The 21470-nt window shown below is 34.6% G+C and overlaps 1 protein-coding gene across 1 annotated transcript in view; it reads left to right on the top strand.

Moving 5' to 3' along the window:
- Window positions 1-21470, top strand: part of AGBL1 (AGBL carboxypeptidase 1) — a 1041995-nt gene that overhangs the window by 711738 nt on the left and 308787 nt on the right. The window contains exon 22 of the mRNA XM_007479385.3: window positions 13780-13943. Within this exon, the coding sequence (XP_007479447.2) occupies window positions 13780-13943 (164 nt within the window). The remainder of the gene's footprint in view (window positions 1-13779; window positions 13944-21470) is intronic.

Here is a 21470-nt window from a genome sequence, read left to right as displayed (position 1 = left end):
CCAATTGGTTTTTGTGTTTCCATGATCCCTAATATAAAATTTTCACTGCATCATGAACTTAAAAGGATGCATTTAGTATTTCTGCTTTTGTACATTTAACTGTAATGTTTTTGTTCCCCAATATATTGTCCATTTTTGTAAAGGTACAATGTACCACGGAGGAGAAGGTATCTAAATTATTTTTTTTATCATAATTTCTCAGGAATCTGAGAACTCTCATATTGTCTCTCCTTAATCTATTTTCTAGGTCAACTGTTTTGTAATAAGTTTTTTTTTTCATATTCTCTTCTATTATTTCATTCTTTTGATTTTTTATTTCTTGTTGCCTGAGGAAGCTTTCCTTTCTCTTAACTTTGTCTTGCCCAATTTTTGTTTATAATGAATTGTTTTCTTTTGTGAGTTTCTTGATCTCTTTTTTCCCATTTTGGTGATCTTTCACAAATTCCTTTATTTTCTTGCATTGTTCTTTTTTTTTTCTTATTTTTCCTCCACCTTTCTCATTTGGTTTTTGAAGTTTTATTTTCAAAGTTCTCCTAAAAGCTCTTTTTGAGCTTATGATCACTTAATGTTTTTCTTTATTGCTATAGAAGTACTGTAATTATTTTAACTTCACTGTCCCCTTAATTTGAACTGACCTTATATTAGCAATCAATGATTACATTCTTTCTCCTTTGATTACTCATTTAAAAATGTTTAATTGCCAAGCCAATCAGCTTAATTGTTAACTTTATGCTAGAGTTTCAATGTTCCTAGGCTGTGAGGGTTGGTGCCTTAGGTTTTAAGGGGTTTTGTGTTTGTTATTTCCTGGATCCTATTTAGTTCCTCCAATTATTATCATCCTAGTTCAGTGTAATCTTTGGAACCCAGCTATAACCCCAGATTGTGATTGATCTCAGGTGTTCAACCAGAGCCTCCATCAAGTCTGCCACTTGAAAGCCAAGAACTCACTTTCCCCCTCTGATGATAGCCAGGGACTCCAAACTCCTGAGAGTAACCATAGCCAGCAATGCCCCAACCCTACAGTAATTGCACTCATTAGTGTGTACTTCCTCTTTATTTTTCCTCTACTGATTCCATAAACCGGGATAGAGCAGGTGTCTGGTTAGTGCACATGAGCCCACAAAGTAATTCCATGGTTAGCAATCAACCCCCTGCTGTGGGTGAGTGGGGATCTTAGGAGTTGAGTTTGCAGCCTGCACAGCCACCCCTAAAGCTTATTGGTTTACTTAGTGACTCCACTTTTATTTGTCCCTGGAATGTAAATTCCCTGGCAGTTCACCAGACAAGATGAGGTTTCTGGACCTACCCCCAGGATTTGCTGCTTATTTTTTCTGCATTGTGTGTTCTAGAGTGTTTGGGCTATCTAGAAAAGCTGGAACCAGGGAAATCAGAGATCTTCTTCCCAATTGATCTTGACTACTCAGCTTCATTCCTGACTGTTATCAATTTTTATTGCTTTTAGCATTTACTCTATGGCATTATTTTTAATTATTTGTTGGGGAATTCAGATAATTCTCATGATCTACTCCACCATTGTGGATTCTTAGTAATTTCAAAAAATTCAGAATCATTACCAGAATCAGATTCTTTCTTTTACTTTGATCTATTTAAATCCAGCAGCCTTTCTGTTAGACTTATCCATTTATCAGCATGGCCATTCAGGGACTGTCATATTTATCACATGGGAATCTATACCTCTATGATCTCTTCTTCATATCTAATTTTCATCTTTACTGTCCACATATTCTGTCACATCAAGTATTTCTGTTCTTTACCTCTATTTTCCTTCCATATTTTCTTTTCTTAAATATCTAGTACCCTAAACTATAGGCATCTAACTTCCTAATATTTGAACTATATAGTCTTCAACCTAGAGTCATACTAATTCGCTGATTTTATGGCTTCTACTCTTCATCCTGGAGGTCATGAACCCCAAATTACTGGGTCTACTCCAAATATAGGCTACCTACTCTCATAGCTACTTAGCAATCCTTATCATCTTATGTTTTTGATTCCTTTTTCTATTTTGTATAGTTCTAAACAGCTCCCATACCCCTAATGCTTGTACTCCTAACCCTAGTACTCTTCCTCCTAGTGTTAATAGATATTCATAGTTATAAATAAAATTAATTTTGGAAGCTTGTTACCATATTTATAAACATTTATTAGTGAAGATATACATATGTATGTATATATCAGCCTTTTAAAATTTAAGGATGGTTCTGATTCTCCATTTAGCTAGCTCAGGCCTAGGCTTGCCAAAAATCAAGAAATAAGGAAAAGTTCAAAGAGAAATGCCATCCCAGAGACAGATATGGAAGCCAAGAGAGTCACTCTGCTTCCTACCTTTACTTTTCAAACCCTCTCTCTCCTCTTCCCTTTCTTTGGACAATAGCTTTCAAATGTCAGTCCAGCTGCCCTTCCATGTTGACGTTTTGCTAACTTTGCCAGGCTGATGGGGGATACAGGCATCAGACACACCAAGTGACTCTATAACTCCTATATCCCACCATTAGATTCTCAGAGATCCGAGTCCCCTTAATAATTTACTTTACACCATACTTATTAAGAAGAGCAAGTCACATAAGTGCCTTCAAATTCCCTGCTTTACATTTCAAAACTAAGCCATTTTTTTCTCTAGCTCAAGATATAGCTATATCTGCCACTTCTAAGTATATGTTATCATGCTCTATTTCTTAATTTCTCCCTCAAATGAATTGGACTATAGGATCACTAGAGGTAGGCAAAAAATTACAACCACTCTTTCATCTTTAATAACTGTTTCCTCTTCATTGCTTCCTTCAAACTATGGACAAGTATTTAGCTCCTCCTTAGTTTAAAAAAAAATATTGCTTTTTGCAATTCTAAGCTACCATGCTATTTTTATACTTCTTTTTATGCCTATATTCACTCACTCCTCAATTCTTTGCCATCTGGTATCCATAATTGTAGTAAGGTAGCTTCCTCTAAAGATACCTCTGATATACTCCTTTATCTTAACCACTTTCCAACATTAAACATGATCAGTTATCTTCTGATCAGTTTTCTCCTCCTTGATTTCTATGACACTTGAATGTTCAGGTTTTCTGACTACCCTTGAATCACTCCTTTGCTGATCTCATTTTCTCTTTCTGACAGTTAAATATGATAGTATCCTGAGGTTTATCCCTCTATAGTTCCTACTCTCTTTTTGTGGTTTTTCCTATTATTTTTACTTAAATGATCACCTCTTATAATAATGGGATTTATAGCTAAAGAAGACCTTAGCAATCTAATCCAAATCTAAAAAAATATTTATTAAATACCTATGTGCACTATATAAGTGACCTGAGACTGCCAGTTCAGTGCTATGTGGATCAAAGAGAGTCGGCTGATTAGTGATTTAGGGAATTTAGATGGATGGTATCCCATGACACAAAGTGTCTTTCAGCAGATATGTACTAGACTTCAAAGCACAGCAATAAATGGTTTCACATCTAAGAGGTTAGTGGAATATCCTACTGACAACTACCTTAGAACTTTGCTTGCTTTTTTAGCCCCATGTAAACATAACTCTTTCTTTGACTTTTTGTTTCTCATTTCACATCTCTGAACATTCTTCCATATTGTCCATCAGATACAAAAGTCTTTCAGCAAAAAAGTCTTCAGCTCTTATCCAGTAAGCTTCCTGTCTTACATCATAAAAAAGTAATCAATCCAACAAAAATAACCCCAAATATCTTTGATTTTGCATCATCAAAGCTTCTTTTCTAGACTGGTTGGTAAAGATTTTGTTCTTCCTCTAATGCTTAGTTGTCTTTGCCTTATAATGTGCAGGTCTACTCTTGCAGATAAAACAAATAGAAAAAGAAAAATTTAAGAAAAAGAAAGATATTTTAAAAGTGGGGAAACTAATCAGAAAACTCAGCAATTCCTTTGTGTAACAGTTCTTAATTTGGAACAGGTGCACATTATATATGATATAGATGCCATACTGTGAACAGAAATAAACTCCTCTGGGGAAGGGATCATGTTGTGGTTATCCACTGTGGAGTGCTTATCACACTGTGGGAACTCTCAAAATACTGCCTTCGATGTGACAACTGGTGACAGCAGGTGCATGGTTGGTCCATTGGTGTCTAAGAGTAAGAAAATGTGGTAGAAAATGCAGAAACACTTTCAAGACTAAAGTAGCTGGTTCTAGCCATCCACATATGGCTTTGCTGGCTTTTTAAAGCAGCAAATATCTCAAAAAAAGAAAGAAGATGCTTATTGATGGAGAAATGACAAATGGTACTTTATTATAATACTTACATATTTAATCATTTGAAGGGATGAATATGATTGAGAGAGAGAAGTTAAAGAATTTTCTGTACTGATTCAAGGTAAATCAAGCAGAACAAGGAAAAAATAGACACAGTGACTACAACAATATAAATAAAAAAATAATTAAAACAATGCTTCAGAGTAAAAAGTCCGAGATTGGCCATAAAGAGTAACATGAAAGGTCATCACCCCCTCTTATTTCTTTGTAAAATGGGAGATGATGGGTGTGGAACATTTATATAATATTGAACTTTTATATATGTTGCTTAATTCTTATTAGCTCTTTCTCTAATCACAAAAAACAACAAAGCATCTTTTTTTTTCTTATCCTTTGCCATAAGATATGGGTTATTTTATATTGGGAGAAGGAAGAGAATATATTAGGAAATTAAATTGATGTGAGAACAAAAGATATCACTAAATTCTAAATAAAGAAAATTATTGATGAGGAGACAAAGTAGAAAAATAAAAGCCATTCCCTGAAATATATACTGTAAGGGAAAGAGTGACTTCTTGGCATGCCACTGTATACACCATAACAGTATATCTGGACCTTGGTTCACATTCTAACTCATTTCTAAAGAGAAATGAAAAAGTTGTGAAAATTCACAAATAAATACTTAGAGAAGGCCTAGCATAGAAATGAAGACATGTTTGAAATATAACACACACCACCAGTTTGCTGTTTCTCAGAATTGCAAGTGCCTTTTTGCAGTTACTAGGGAAACAATTGTTAGTAATGTATTTTGGAAGCTTAAGCTGAAGGGATGGACACAGAGGGGGTTTTGTGCTGAAGGAGCCCATCAGATGGAATCTGGCAGAGGAACCAAAATGTTCTATGATTGATTCAGTCCTCAGCATGAAAGCATTAGAGTCCATTTGATGGTGTCAATAAGTAGCAAAGCTGAGGGAGTCTAAGCATCATCATTCTCTTTTCTTCTTTGCTTCCCATTAAAGTGTGCTTATCTTCATGGCTGGATTGCCTTAATCTTTGCCTCTCAACTAAATTTGTATCAAGGTGACGCAAGCTTAACTGAAGTTTAACGGGTAACTTGAATGTTTCCTCAAACCTGTTTAAATTTCCAAATGTTTTAAGTCTTTAAAATCACAGAAGGTATCTTGAAGGGTTCTCCACTCATATATATCACTGGATCCTCTCCTGGAGTGGAATAGCAGACAAATTATACCAACCAATAAAATAAGCATTCACCTATGAACCTAAGGCATCAGTATGAGTCTAATGGAAACCAGGCAACAGGCCTAATGGTAATTAGGTAGAGTGCCTAAGAAAGTGAATAGATTCTGCCACTCATTTCATGTGTTTTTAATGATGATCTGTGGTTAATAAAGGGATGACTATCTTTTTTTAGTTTATTTAATTAATTAATTTAGAAGACTTCCATGGTTACATGATTCATTTTGGGATGACTATTTTTTGAAGACACATGAGCAGCAGCAATAATTTTGTCAATAATTTTGATGTGTCCACTATTTGTAGGGCATCATGTTGGGATTTGTGTATTTGCTTCTGCTATTAATACATAATAGAATTGCAGTGTGTAGTCTTGGCAGATGTGGTTGGGTCAGTACTATCTCCATGGGACAAAGAAAACTTTTTCAAGTAAACAAATTCTCAAAATTTATTTCAGGATTTTGCTATTTATTTAGATCAGTGGTTCTCAACCTCTCAATTTGTAGCAATGACAATACATAATGCATATCAGGTATTTACATTCCGAATCATAACTGTAGCAAAATTACAGTTTTAAAGTAGCCACCAAAATAATTTTTTGGTTTGGGGTCACTGCAACATGAGGACCTGTATTGCAGGGTCATGACATTAGAAAGGTTGAGAACCACTGATTTAGATAAACCCAATGTTCCATATAGCTGTACCTCAACTAATATATTTGAGCATGTTACTTCCCCCTAAATATCAATAACTACAATAACCACCACAACCAAAGACCATGAAAATATGAAGTCCTGTCATCATGTCAGAGTATCTTTTACTGCATCAAAGTGTGAATTGTACTTCTTCAGTTTTTTTATATCAAGATGTGGTGGAGCATAGAGAATAGAGTGCTAGATTCAGAATCAGAATGAGTGATATTGAAATCCATCTTCAATTGCTTATTAGCTGTATGACCATGACAAAATTACTTAATGTATCTTGGTTTCCTTATCTATAAATTAGGAAAAAAAGAATATGCCTAATATGTATTTCAGTAGGTAGTTTTGAGACTTAACATAGGACTAAGTGTTATAATATCTTTAAAACACTTTTAAAATCAAAATGCTTCATAAATGTGAACCATTTTATCTTCAAAGTACTGTTAGGCCATTCAGAAAAATCCAATACCTGTCAAAAGATGACCAAAGTAGAGACTCCTACAAATCAGTTTTATAGAGTCTTAGAAAACATGAGCTTGGGCTAGAACTACACTAAAGCAGCTTTTAGATAGGTTTAAAGATCTACTTATCTATTTATGTGTTAATTTGGTTGTCAAAACACTCAGGGTGGAGAATTGTAACTCTCTTCTTTGATTTATCCTTGACTTCCAGTCACTTTATCCATGATTATTCTTCCAGGCTCTCTCCCTTGCTCCAGCTCTATTGTGGGGTTCTCATATTTTATATCCTATAGTAAAATGAATATATTCTGTCCATTTCTCTTGAATCCCATTCCCTCCCTAGCCCTTTCTTTGTATTGCTTCTTCCTTGATAATCTTTAATCCTACAAAACTCCTACTACAGATTATAGGATTATAATTTGCTGAAAAGATGCCCATCTGGACTAGTAGAAAAAGTTCATCAGGCAGAACATTCTACAAAATGAAATCACAGGTCCTATAAAAAGATTTTTATCTTGGTTCTTACTACTGCAAGATAACCCTCTTATTTTTCTTTGATTGACTGTGTCATTCTTTGTGTGGTCACTCCCAATATTTTGACTATTATAAATCTTTTTTCCCCTCAAGCCTCTTAAATCATCTATTATCTTTACCCCCCTTAAACCTATATCATTAATTGAGAAGAAGTTACATGGCAATGAATAAAGCATTGGGTATGTAGTCAGGAAGACAGATTCTAATCTAGTGTCAGATACTATGTGATTCTGGACAAGTCATTTAACTGTTATCTATCTTAGTTTCCTTATCTATGAATTAAGGATAAGGATAACATCTGCCTTCCAGGGCAACTGCTGGAGAGAATAAAACAATATTTACAAAACACTTTCCAAATCTTAATAGTGCTATAAAAATGATAGTTACTACTATGTCTATTATTACTTTTATTATTTCTAATATGCCTTCTGTTTTTTCGAGACTGAAATCCACTGTCAGACACTGTGTCAGACACTACTAAGCAATACAGTTACAAAAAAAGGCAAAAGGGAGTCTCCTATTCCATCTCTTATTCTCTCTCTCTCTCTCATTTAAGAAGACAGTGAACCTTCTTCTGGTTAGGCCAAATCCTTTTTGTACCCAAATTATCATCTTTTCCTTCATCCTTGGTTACTTTGCCTCCCAGAGCATGCCCTCTCTTTCTCTAATCTTCCATCTTGATTCATCTTTTCATTACTTCCCTGCTGTTTGCCAACCTGTCAGGATGCCCCCATCTTTGAAAAAAAATAAGCACCCCCCAACCCCTGGCTTCATTATTTTGTCAAATAATCATCTATTTCTCCATAAGCAGATTCCAAGAAATAAAAAAAATAATAATTCTTGCATTGAATTTACTTCCTAATCATATCCCATTTTTAATTCATTACAATTTGGCCTCCAACCCCATCACTCCACTGAAAGTCTCTGAGGTGAAAAATGATCTCCCAAATCCTAGTTCCAGAGATGTTTTCTAATTTTTCATTCTTCTTGTCCTCTTTGCAATTTTGAACACCATCAATTAACTTCTCATTCTGAATACTCTCTCTTCTCTTGAATTTCATGACAATACTTTTTGTTCTCCTTCTGCTCATTCTAATTGCTCCTGCTTAGGTTTGATTTATGTATCATCTCTGTCTTACTCTTAAACCATAAGGTACCCCCAAAAGATCTGCCCTGAACTGTCTTCTCTTTAATTCTCCCTTCAAGCCTTCATGATTTCATTAATTCTCATGGGTAAAAAAATCATTATCTATGAAGCTAGCTCCTAGTTCAATATATCCAGACCATTATATCTCTTAAGAGCTCCAGCTCTGTGTTACTGACTATTGGACATTTTCATATTGGTGCCCCAAATTATCATCTCAAATTTAACATCTCTGAAAGAAAATTTTGAGTATGATCTTTCTTGAACTTTTCTCAAAATTCTATTTCTGTTAATGACACTATAATCCTTATAGTCACCAAGACTAATAACCTTGGTATTATTCTTAACTTTTCCTTCTTCCTCACCCATCATACTGGATCAGTAACAAGTCTTTTTTATTTTACCTGCCTAATGCATTTTGCATCTGTCCCCAATTGCTCTTCACACATGGCTACCAAATTAGTTCTGGTCTTGATCTCCTCATACTTGGATGATAGCCAAAGCTTCTTAATTAATGACCCTGATTTCTGTTTTTTGCTTTTTCAATTCATCTTCCTTACTGTTGCCAAAATAATTTTTCAAAATCCTAGGTTTGTACATATTTCTTTCCTTCTGAAGAATTATTTGTACTTCAACATTGCTCTTAAACTAATCACTTCCCAGACTTGACATTTAAAATTTTCCATATACTACTTAGTATTGGCTATTTTTTTTTGAATCTTTTTTATTTCTTTCTCTTTTAGTGTATATTTTAAAAAAATCATTTCCCAGCATGCCCTGTCCCTACTTAACCTCCCTTTTAATAAAGTACATTTAAGCAAATATCACTAAGAAACAAGTGAGCTGAGTGCATAGAAAGTATCCCATACCAATGCTCCTCCACTTTCTATTGAGGAGATGATTGTATTTTTCAGTATTTGTTATGTAATGAATATGAAGTTGCTTTGTGATACTGTTTAAAAAAAATTCAGTTATGGTGTATGATTTTCTCCTGATTCTTTTTTCTTTGTATTACTAAAGACAAGTGTTCACAAGTTTCTCTCAGTATCTCTTGTTTATAATTTTGTGGCACAATAATAGCCCAGTATATTCATATGAAAATTTGTTTCTCTATTCTTTAATCAATGGACACCCAGTGTGTTTCTTTTTTTAATGGCTACCACAAAAAATGCTGCTATGAATATTTTGATATGTGTGATATTTCTGTCATTGCCTTTCTTGGGGTATATGCTCAGTAGTAAAAAAAAATGTTCAGGATACATTTCCAGTATCTTTTTACTCTTACTGTCTTGGTTTTCTTACAGTTCCCTGAATTCAACATTCTAAATTCTGCTTTTGTTCTATCTCCCAGATCTAGAATACACTCTTTTCTAAACTTTATTTCTTAATATCTCTATTTTCCTCAAAAATGTTTTCATTTATAGCCTTTTCAAGGAAACCTTTTGTTTTGTCTCTTCATTTGTCTTTATCCTCAAATGATGTTAAATTTATTTATTTGTATGTGTCATAGTTTTTAGAACAGTTGAGCCAAACTCAAAGAAAAATGGGATCTTTAAATTTTATGTAGATACATATAAACTGCATATTGACTTATAAAACCACAAATAAACATCATTCATACTCTATTGTATTTTTTTTATTTTATGTTACTTGTTAAATATATCCCTGTTATCTTTTTGTTTGTTAGTTTGTTTTTAAACCCTTACCTTCCATATTAGAATCAATACCATGTATGGGTTCTAAGACAGTAAGGGCTAATAATCACATAGATGGCAGGACATGGATGGATCATAATATTCATAGATGGAGAGAGTGCTCTCATCAGAGATATCACTGACTCATCAAAGTACTAATGAATCACCAAAAATATAAAACAGAGACAGCCTAGAGGAAAGAAATCAAGAAGAGATGACAAACAGAAAGCACCCTGTTTAAGTAAGACCACAGATTTTCAGGACATGGAAAACACTAGGGATTTTGCTAACTGCCTGATTTTTTAAGTGATCTTTTTCTATTGATTCAAAAAATATAAATTTATAAAACATCTGTCTCTCCCCTCCCACTGCTGTTGTTTACAAAAGAACAGACTTCCTTCTAGAACTGGAGTAATGTCTCTTTCCTCAGGAAAACAGGTGTCAAAACATGCAGCGAATCAGATTCACAAACTGATGAAATAAATTTAAGTACTTTTCCCTTCTTTTGACTCTCTACCTCCAGATAATTTTGTTAGATTCAAGAAGATGTTTTTCTGTGACTATCCTCACCAATGCACTAGGGTTCCAAAAGGGGAGGAATGAGATGCTTGCTTCTGACCCTTATCTTTACAACCAATCAATTAGAAAACATTTGTATAATATAAATGTCACATTAGAGTAGAAACATTTGGTTTACAAGTCTTTGCTTGAGGCAAATATTCAACTAATCAAATTAAACTTTGTATGAAATATGTCCCCCTAAATGGGAAGAACTTGTTCAGGAACCAAACCAAATATTGACAATTTTCTGATGATTCCTATTAAAAACTGAACTGGATGGAGGGGAGGAGGAAGATAGAGAGAGGTGGGGAGAGGGAGAGGTAGAGATATTAACTGCTCTTAAGGATAATGCTGTAAATTACTTGGAATAATTTTATCCTATTTATTTGTCTTTGAGAAGCAGCACAGCTGAGTAGAAAGAGTGTTTTGGATTTTAAAACAAAGTTAAAAATCCTCTTTAAATACTTACTGGCTCTGTGGTGTTGGACAAGTCACTTAACCACTCTAAGGCTCAGGTAACTTTTAAATTGGTTAACAATTGTATTGGGGAAATAGAATTTATCTTGGTTCCCTCCCCATACACACACACACACACACACACACACACACACACACACACACACACATTTTCTAGTCATAATTTTAATATAGCTACCAGTCACATTGTTTGTAGACATTTCATGATATTCTCCCAGGCAAGCTTTTCTTCTGTTAACAATGCCTTACTATCTGTCTTCTTCCCAGAAGCAAGAAGCATCTTCCTCAAGTGTTACCTGGACAGGGATACTAACGTTTTTTTAACCTTTTCAATGATCCAGTCCCCTCTCTCAGCAAATTAAAATTCTGAATCATGGACTTTAAAGCTTTCCACTAACCATGATCCAATTGCTTAATTGACTTCTCCCACTGAACTTCAAATTGGAGTGGCTGCTCTAAAAAATTAAATGGACTCTCTGTTCCACCTAGAATGCTTGCTTTCTCTTGCCTCTAAAGTCTCACACCCATCTTTCTTCCTCCCAGAAGGCTTCTCTTCTTTTCTATATAATTAGAGTAAGAGTAAAGTTTGTTTTTGACACTTTATATTTTCAAATCACTTGGTATACTTAATCTAATTTTATTGTCACCACAAGCCTATAAAATAGATAAAAAAGAATATAAAGGTACTATTAGGTGGATTTTAGACATCTGAGTGAATTTTTAATGAATGGAAAAAATGATGGGTTGGAGAGGAAAGTGTCTATTATATGGAGTTAGAAGATGTGGTCTTGAGGCTTATTCAGATGCTTATTCATTTTGTGAAGTTGGGCAAATCACTTTATCTCTGTGAACCTCAGTTGCCTTATCTGTAAAATAAGCAATTGTATTAGTATCTAAAATTCCTTTTAATTCAAAGTTGATTTATCTCTTTTCACAAAGGATACTTGCTTTGAAATCAGAAGATCTGCATTCAAATCCCAGCATTTGTATTTACTACCATTTTGACCTTGGCAGATTACTTAACCTTTTTTGGCCTCAAATTTTCTTTTCTGTCAGGAGGGGTTCTATTGGATTATTTCTAAGTTTCCTTTAGGCTCTCAATCTGTGAGCTTGATGTGATCCAATAAATTCTGGTCAGAGAAATTATATAGCTGATTCAAGTTTACCTAGTCAATTTTCTTTCTACCAAACCTGCATAATTTTTAAACCCTTATCTTATGGCTTAGAATTGATATTAAATATCATTTCCAAGGCAGAAGAGTGGTAAGGGCTAGGCCACTGGGATTAAATCACTTGTCCAGGGTCACATAGATAGGAAGTATCTGAACATTTGAACCCAGGACCTCCACTTTCCAGGCCTTACTCTCTATCCACTGAGCCGCCTAGCTGCTCTGTAGAATAGAACTCCCTTTATCCTGAATTTCCCCTCTTCTGGGAAATCTTTCTGCCTCTTGGTAGAAATTGACTTCCTGTAGATCCCAGCTAAAATCCTATTTTATACAGGGAATCTCTCCCAATCCCCACTAATTCTAGTGTTCCCCCTGTTGATTATTTCCAATTATGATAGATAGATAGATAGATAGATAGATAGATAGATAGATAGATAGATAGATAGATAATGAGAGTACATAGTTGTATGTTGTGTCTACATTTAGAGCTTCTTGAGAGTAAAGACTACCTTTTGCCCTACTTTGTATCTTCAAGAATAGTCTTCCATACAGTAGGCACATAATAAATGCTTATTGATGCAGTGAAGTTGTACATTAGATAGAGCACTAGGCCTGGTATCAGATGGATCTGAGTTCAAATCCAGACTTAGCCACTTATAGTTTTGTGATCTTGGAAAAGTCAATTAAACTCTATTTGCTTCAGTTTCTTGATTTATAAAATGGGCATAATAGTGGTACCTACTTAGGGTTGTTGTGAGGCTCAAATAATTTTTGCATTCATAAAGTGCTTAAGGCTGCCTGGAATATAGTATGTTCCCTATATATGCTAGTTATTGTTATTAATTCTGTTACTTTTACTTACTTATAATTGTCAGATAAAGAAGACAAGTAGGTGACTCAGTGGATAGAACATTGGATTTGGAGTCAGGAAGACCTGAGATCAAATGCAGCCTCAGACACTTAGTAGCTATATCATCCTGGATGAGTCATTTAGCTTCTGTTTGTCTTCCTCTACTGTAGACTATGATCCACAGGGTAACAAAGAGTCAGACATAACTAGACAACTGCATCAGATTCCATTCACTATTTTCTCTCATTTTTTCCACTTCATTGGCTTAGCACTGAACTTTAAATACTATTATAGAAATATTTGTGTACTAACATTTCAAGCTTTAAATCATTTGTGTTTAGAGAATGGCATTATTTTATTTTTAGTCTTCATCACTTTAGAAAATTTCAAGTTCCTTTAGGTTAAAGGGAGTTGTCTTTTATTTCCAATGCAATCTGATACAATAAAACAAACATTTGTTATGCCCATTACATGTGATGTATTGTGCTAGACTCTAAATGTACAAAGGCAAAAGGAAAAATAGTTCTTGCCTTCATTGCAGGTTCCACATATGGAATATACTTTGAATAGTTAAAGCATGTTACAAATTGATTTCTTAAATAGAAAGAGAATTCAGGAACTTGTATTCCAGTCTAAAGTCTATATCACTTAATGCTTATATTATTCATTCATAGTTTTGCCTCATTGGCAGGGCCTGCAGATGGGAACACGTGAACTGGAAGAGATGGGAGCTACATTCTGCCTGGGCCTTCTCATTCTGCAGCTCAAATCATTAACCTGCAGTTCCCAGTTCGTGGCACAAGCTTCTGCCCTGCTAGGTTCCAGGGAGGATATTCTGGGACACCAGTTTCATAGGTAAGTGTTTAGGTCCAAAGTGAAAAATGAATCAGTGGGATTCCTTTGTCAGATGAAAGAGGAGTATTTTTGGGTCAAGAGGATTGAGAGATATTTGGAAATCATGAAATCATGAAAATCCTGAATTTAGTTTTTCAGAGGCAATGAATATTATGACAATTTAATTGGGTCCCCCACTCTGGAGCAAGAATCTCTCTCTCTCTCTCCCCCCTCTCTGCATATCTGTATCTATATTTATATATTTATATTGACCATGGACATGGACATTTCCTGAATTACTTTAGGGATATCTGGAGACAGACTTTGATGAAATTTATTCTATTTAAACTATACCTTGGTATTTGGAGAATGGTTAGAAGGTTAGTTTATTCTTTTATCCACACACATTGTATTTTTATTTTTAGTTATTTTCATAGTAATTTTACTATATTTCCCACTAAAATCCATGGGGACAGAGATTATATCTTCTTTACTTTTGTGTCTTGATGAGTGTCTAGCACAGTACTTAGAACTGAGAAGATCTTGGTCATTGTAAATGGTGATTGAAACTAAAAATGGAAGAGGGAAGACTAGTTTTTAAATCTCTTAGGCATGCTTGATCCTCTGTTTTTTATTCTATTTATTTGTGTGCATCTTTTCTCTCTAAACATTCTGTAATCTCTGTGATCACAGTGGCTATTAAATAATTTCATGTCTTCCTCAGTGCCTACTATAGTGAGGGAAGAAGGAATGGAATTAAGTAGGGAGAAGGCAAAAGAGTCTGATGTAGTTGTGTATGCATTGAGTAGAGGGAGCATGTGGGGACTAGTGTTTAAGAAAAAAAAATATTGTGATAGATAATGACCCTTCTGGTGAATTTATTAAGAATTGTACTTTATTTTGTGTTTAATTATTCTCAAGTATATTCATTAGACTGTGAGCTCCTTGAGAGCAGGGATGATCTTTTGCCTTTATTTGTACCCTTACTGTTTAGTCCATTGCCTGGCACTTGGTACGTACTTACTGATTATGAGTAACTGTGTACTTAACATCCAACAATGAAGACAGAATTAAGCAATAATCTCTTGTATAAGTACTATGGGTAAGGATGGGGGGTTTGGCCTAGTCTCGGCCTCCTTTTGACTTCATTCAAGTTACCCAGCTGAGGCTTCATCTCCAAAGAAACTTGTCACCAAATGATGAGTCACATTTCCAAATGTTGAATAGTGTAAATTCAACATGCTTTTAGATTGACTGGTTTCTTTTGAACCTAATTACTTTAGTCCACTAATTAGCTTATATTTCACATCTCAGTATAGATCACAGAATATGAAGAGAAGTAAAATAAGAGTCCATCTACTCCCTGGGAATATAACTGTCCACTTCTTTCTATTATTGAGCCAACTTTTCTTTTCTCATGGTCTCTTTACCCCATTTTATGTCTTGGCATGTTTGGCATCACTGTGGAGTGTCAGCCTCTCTCTCTTTGACAGCAAACATTTCCACCTGTCAGAGCTTATATCTCAACTTGTCTCTTTGTCTCCTCCTTTCCCAACTTGTCTCAGTTCCATGCATTCCCTAGTTGATTTCTTCTTTGTTGCTCAGTGAGGAAAGATTGAACAGGCTTGGCACTGCTGCCTCTAGTAGAATTGACTGTGCCCAATGCAGTGAGAATCAGTTGCCTGTAAAGTGGAACAAGAGAAATCTATCAAGGAAGCCCAGTTTTTTACAGGAATTTGGAAAAAAAAAACCAGTGTCAAGACCAAGTAAGATGTCTATAATGTGGGTTATCATAAAATAATAGGATTTAACAGCCCTTAATAGCTATTCTTTGTTTACATCTGGGATCCATTTCATGATGCCCACTCATTCTAATCAGTGCCTTATAGATATTATATACTTAATGAGTGGTTGTTCAATTTGTTGAATTGAATCAATCTTAGAGCCTCACAACAAAAAAAGGTGGGGAAATTCCATGAATTAGAATGAGTACTTAAGGGGGTAGATAGAGTCTCCTGTTTGATTTTTCTAAATGTTTACATCATAGAATATTTTCACATAAACTTCATGGCAACTGACGAGAAGCAGAATCAGATTCTCAGCAAAAGGTGCTCTTGGGATTTGGAGGCCACCTGGCAGTAGAGAAAACTACAAGAAAATATCTTTCCATTTACTTATAAGAGGGAGTCATTTCTCAGTCATTAAATTGAAACCAAGAGTGAGCTGTTTGGGACTCATTCTTGTTTCTAAGCAACACATTATTTCTCCTTTTAAGTTAGATGAAAGAGTAACTAGGGAACTGTCCCCAGGATATTTCATTACCATTAGGGTCCTCACTCAAATGGCCAATAACTGAGCTGGAAAGATTCTGTGATGTTGTACAGTATATTTCTCAATGGACTTGCAGAAAAAGACCCCTGATACATAGCCACCTGCATCTCTCTCAGTTGAAGTTTAACTTCTCTCTATTTATAGGATTCCCACCATCACTCAGGAAAAATCACTTCTGCAAAATAGAACATACTGTCCAAAAAAAGGCTTTCCCTCACATTTACCCTGTAAGAGGGCCTAGGGTGCAAATTTTGAAGTATCCCAGGCCCCATACTTGGCTCAGACCTCAGAAGAATCTGCTGGGAAGATAAAGTGTTGCTCTACACTTCGGACATCATGTTTTTTGACAATAGGTTTCATGCCTCATTTGCCATAAAAGAGATTAGAGTTTAGTCAACGCTTACAGAGTAACTTCCCATTTGTCATAACCAGAGAAAGGACAGCAATCATGGTTATTTACTCACAGAGTGTAGCTTAAAATGAAACACACACAAGGCTTATCCCTCTCTTCTAACCCTTTCCTTACTTCTTGAGTATTCCTCACCTAACAAGTTTTTTTCCAAACATAAAAGATATTTTCCCATTTCTATTCCTCATTTCATCCTCAGAAATAATTGTGCATGCATTGTAGAAATGTTAAACTATCTCTACAAAAGGTGCCATTTATCTCTTGTGAAAAGCCTTTTCTAATATCATTTAATATAGTTCCTGAGTCAGCCAGTTCATCTTGATATCTGTTCCTCCATTGCTTGTATTTTTAATATCATATTTTATTTCCCAATTATGTGTAAGTGTACCTCCATTGCTTTTTGCTACTTTCCAGTAGAGCTCCTCTACTTGCTTTTCATTCTCTGAACAAGGCTACTTCCTTTAAGGATAAAAAAAGGGGAGCTTAACAGTTGTACCTCAATAATCTAAATTTCTAGCATTTTCTCTCAATTTCAAGTTAGCATCCCTTTATTTGCCCTATGTTTCTCTTAGTATATGAGATTAGTAATTGCTTTTTTTAGTCTTTAGTCTTTAATTTGATAGAACACCAAGAAAGACAAAAAAGGTTACCTCTAGATACAGTGGTAATTTTTTAGTAAATTCTCAGACTTGATTTAAGTCATAAGACAAGACTATCCAAATACTCTTACAGCATATGCTCTTTTACTATAAAGGTTATTAGCTGGATATTGAACAAATAAAATTACAGATAGAATCATGTTAAAAATATGTAAACATAGGTTCTCCTCAGGGTTGAAAGGGGGAAAGTTTCCCTCCAATTCCAAATTGAATCTTTCTCAGATCAAGAATGGAACCTCCCAATATACCTTCCAAAATAGGCAGCTTCAAGAATCTAGTTGTCTTTACATTCTTTGTTTCTGGTCCTAAGAGCTCAATTTATATTCTTCTCCAACCATTGAATTCTGGAGTTCTTTGACTCACTGATTAAACACCTTACCTTTTGTTAAGGTTATGGTATTATCTTACAACCTATTCCCATATAGTATGTAAGAATGCTTACGGGAAGCCTGCCTTATTTGACGATACATAGGCTTGAAGTAAGGAGGACATCATCATTAGGGACCTCTTAGTTTCTTGTTTTTTTCCCCTGAGTAATAATCCCCAGTGACTGATGGGATGGACAAGGAAGAAATAGCAAAGCAGGATTGTGTATCCAGAGACTTCTCTGATGTACACATTGGTCATGCTGTAATATGAATTATTAGTAACTATTCAACAAGAATTTACAAGGAACTTTGAGTATTAGGAATTGAAAATACTTAATGTAAATGCGAGGAATTGTGGCACATACTATTTTTCCTTTTCCCAATCATTGCCATATGGCATTGGCAATGGGATTTTTCATTTTGTTCTTCAACTCTGCTTCAATTCAATTTTGGAACCCCAATATTATTCTGTGCTATAGACCTTGGTACCTGACTAGCATCTCATTATCTCTTAACAAGATGAATACAAATGAAGCCTTCTCCAGTTCTCCATTGAGAAAAGTTTTTTGGATTCTTCTTAGAAATTCTTCTAAGGCAACTCTGATGTTTCTTTTTTTTTTATCATAAAAAGATGTATCAATGACCTAGATATAGCTACACCTCTATAATCAATTCCTTCCCAGGAAGATGACAGTCCAAATAAGAAAAGATTCAATATATAAATAGGAAGGAAAAGAAAATGATATTTTCATTCTCTGGAATATACATCATCATTTGATATTTGCAAAGTGTTTTGTATAAACAAAAATCCAAAAAGTTGCTTAATATCATTCCTATTATTCAAATGATACAAGAAACAAACAAGATATTTTATTGACTTGTTTAATGAGGTTAGCTGTCTTGCCTAGTGTTACATATCACTCTGAAGAAAGGATTAGGATTAGAACTCAGGTCCATTTCCTTTCTTAGGCTTAGGCTCACTGAACTGCATACTCCCTTGGGGTTCCTTTGATTTATTTAGAAAGTGAGAGCTACAGAAAGATATCTGGCTACTTCCTGTTAAAAAATGCTTTCAAATATGCATTATGTTCTTTCTTCCCTCTCTACAAATAGCAACTTCTTGACTTAATATTGCAAAAATTTAAGGCCACCGAAAACCTTTGAGATTTGCCCAAACAGGAGAGAAGCACTTAATGAATGTACTTAATATTTAGGCAAGCTTCAAATAGCTTTCCTCCGGCAGTCTAGGGAAATTCAGCAGCTTTTCATTAATTTTTAGAGGGCTATCTTTTTCTCTCTGTTTTCTGTTTGATTCTATTGACTTTCATATTATTAAGTAGTCTGTAAGCTTGCTGACCCCAGTGGCCATTATCAAACTCTAGAGCCAGATCTCCTGCAGTCAGGTTCAAAGACTCAGTACCTTCCAGAAAAGTAATTAATTTATCAAACATTTTTTAAAATAAAAGCAGAAACAGAGAGAAAGGAAAAGTTAAAATCAAAGCAGGGAAATTCAAACCAAGAAGAACCATCACTGCCTGATGGATCATCATGAGTTTATACAAATATTCTGTTTTTACAGTAACTAGTGAGAGAATGGCCAATGGGCTAAGGCAAAAAATGGAAACTTTAAAGGATTAGTTTGCTTCACTACTTTTTATTAGAGGATTTAGAAATGGAAAGGATTTTTTATATAGTTTAGTTCCCTTAATTTATAGATTAGGAAAATGAGGCCTAGAGAGGGGTCAAGGTCACAAAGATATTGAGAAACACCCTTAGAATTCAAACATGGGTCTTCTAATGTCAAATAAGTTTAGATTTTTTTTTCTTTGCTACATAGATGACTTAAACTTGGTCAACTCTTCTAGGTTCTTTCTCTAAACTGAGAAAAAGACATATGTTTGGTGAACAATAAATAGTTGAGGGAAAGCTGGGTATCTCAGGGGATTGATAGCCAGTCTTAGAGATTAGAGGTGCAGGGTTCAAATCTAGCCTCAGACATTTCTTAGCTATGTGACCACTGGCAAGTCACATAACCCCAGTTGCCTGCACTATAAAATTGCTTGTTTGTTTTCTGCCTTTGAGCCAATATTTAGTATATATTTGAAGACAGAGGGTAAAAGTTTATTTAAAAAATAGTATTTTTTTAAATTATTCATTTTCTCTATTTGGTGATATGTAGATTCCAACTATTCAATATCAATATTTCTCTTTTTTAGAAATCTTGAATATGTTTTTTACATTATTTTATACATTATAGCATTCTATTTTTTTCTTTTTTTAAATTTAGAATATTTTTCCATGTTTACATGATTCATGGTTGCACCCTCCCATTTACCTCCAGACTCCCTGAGCTTATAATCTCAGGGAACTTGTAGAACCACTGGGTTCTACATGTATCATTGTTCAAAACCTATTTCCATGTTATTCATATTTGCAGTAAAGTGATCTTTTAACATCAAAACCCTAATCATATCCATATTGGACTATGTGATTGATCATATTTTTTTCTGTTCTGCATTTCTGTTCGCACAGTTCTTTCTCTGGTTGTGGATAGCGTTGGTTCTCATAAATTCCTCTGGATTGTCCTGATTCATTGCATTGCTGCTAGTAGAAAAGTCTATTACATTGGATTGCGGATAACATAGTCTCTGTGTACAACTTTCTCCGGCTTCTGCTACTTTCACTCTGAATCAATTCCTGGAGGTCTTTCCAGTTCACAAGGAATTCCTCCAGTTAAAAAATAGTAGACTTTTGACCAAATCATTTTATTCCTCTTGAAAAGTTCTTCCTATCTGACCTGTTTATGACCAAAAAACGTTTGAGAATTCTTCATAGTGCTCAAATCAATATTAACCATTATAGTAATATCAGACCAAAACCAGGCAGAAAAATCAGAACCAAGAACTTGGAAATATATATATATATATATATATATATATATATATATATATATATATATATATATATATCAATAAATGGTAGTGACATTATTACCTGCCGTAGAATCTAAGTACAGAGACAGAACCCAGGGTTAGCAAAACTACAAAGGGAAAAGAAAAAGAAAGGCTTCAGAATTGTGAAAAGAACTTGCTAAAATCCATCATATTCAGTGAACCAATAGGCTTTTAATTTAGAGTAGTTACCACTATCACCCTTCTGCCCCATTCCACACACAACTGATAGCTGTGATAGGCTACAAGTGCTAGAGCTTCTGACTTAGTTGCTTTCCTTCTGAAAAGAAAGACAAATGTATTGCACATCTTCTATCTCCGAGATTCTCAAGGAACATCTAATAACATGGAAGTACAGGTTAAAAAGTATCATGTACTTAATATGTTTTAGTTGACATATATACATAATTTTAATGAGCATTTCCTGATATTTCTGATCCATGTTCTCTACCTCCCCAAGGTAGCAGGCAACATGATATAGGGTATACATATGCTCTCATGCCATATGTATTTTCATGTTCATCATGTGAAACAAGATGCATAGCACATACTAGAAAAAACTCATTTAGTAAATGAAGTGAAAAATGATTTGCTTCAATCTGTATTCAGGCAAGAGGGGAAAATAGAAATTGAAGGAACCCACAGATCATCTCAAATTAAATATTCCCAGGACTATTATAGCTAAATTCCAGAACTACAATGTCTCATTTTAAAGAGTCCTATTTAATCTGGACTTGTGCCAAGAAACAGAATCTGAAAATTTTCCATGATTTTGGATAAAACTTTGAGTTTAACAGCATAGAATCAGTATGGAATAAGGTAGTAAGTAG

The sequence above is a fragment of the Monodelphis domestica genome, chromosome 1 (assembly GCF_027887165.1).
Source record: "Monodelphis domestica isolate mMonDom1 chromosome 1, mMonDom1.pri, whole genome shotgun sequence".
Taxonomy (NCBI): domain Eukaryota; kingdom Metazoa; phylum Chordata; class Mammalia; order Didelphimorphia; family Didelphidae; genus Monodelphis; species Monodelphis domestica.
This window is presented reverse-complemented; position numbering and strand designations above follow the sequence as displayed.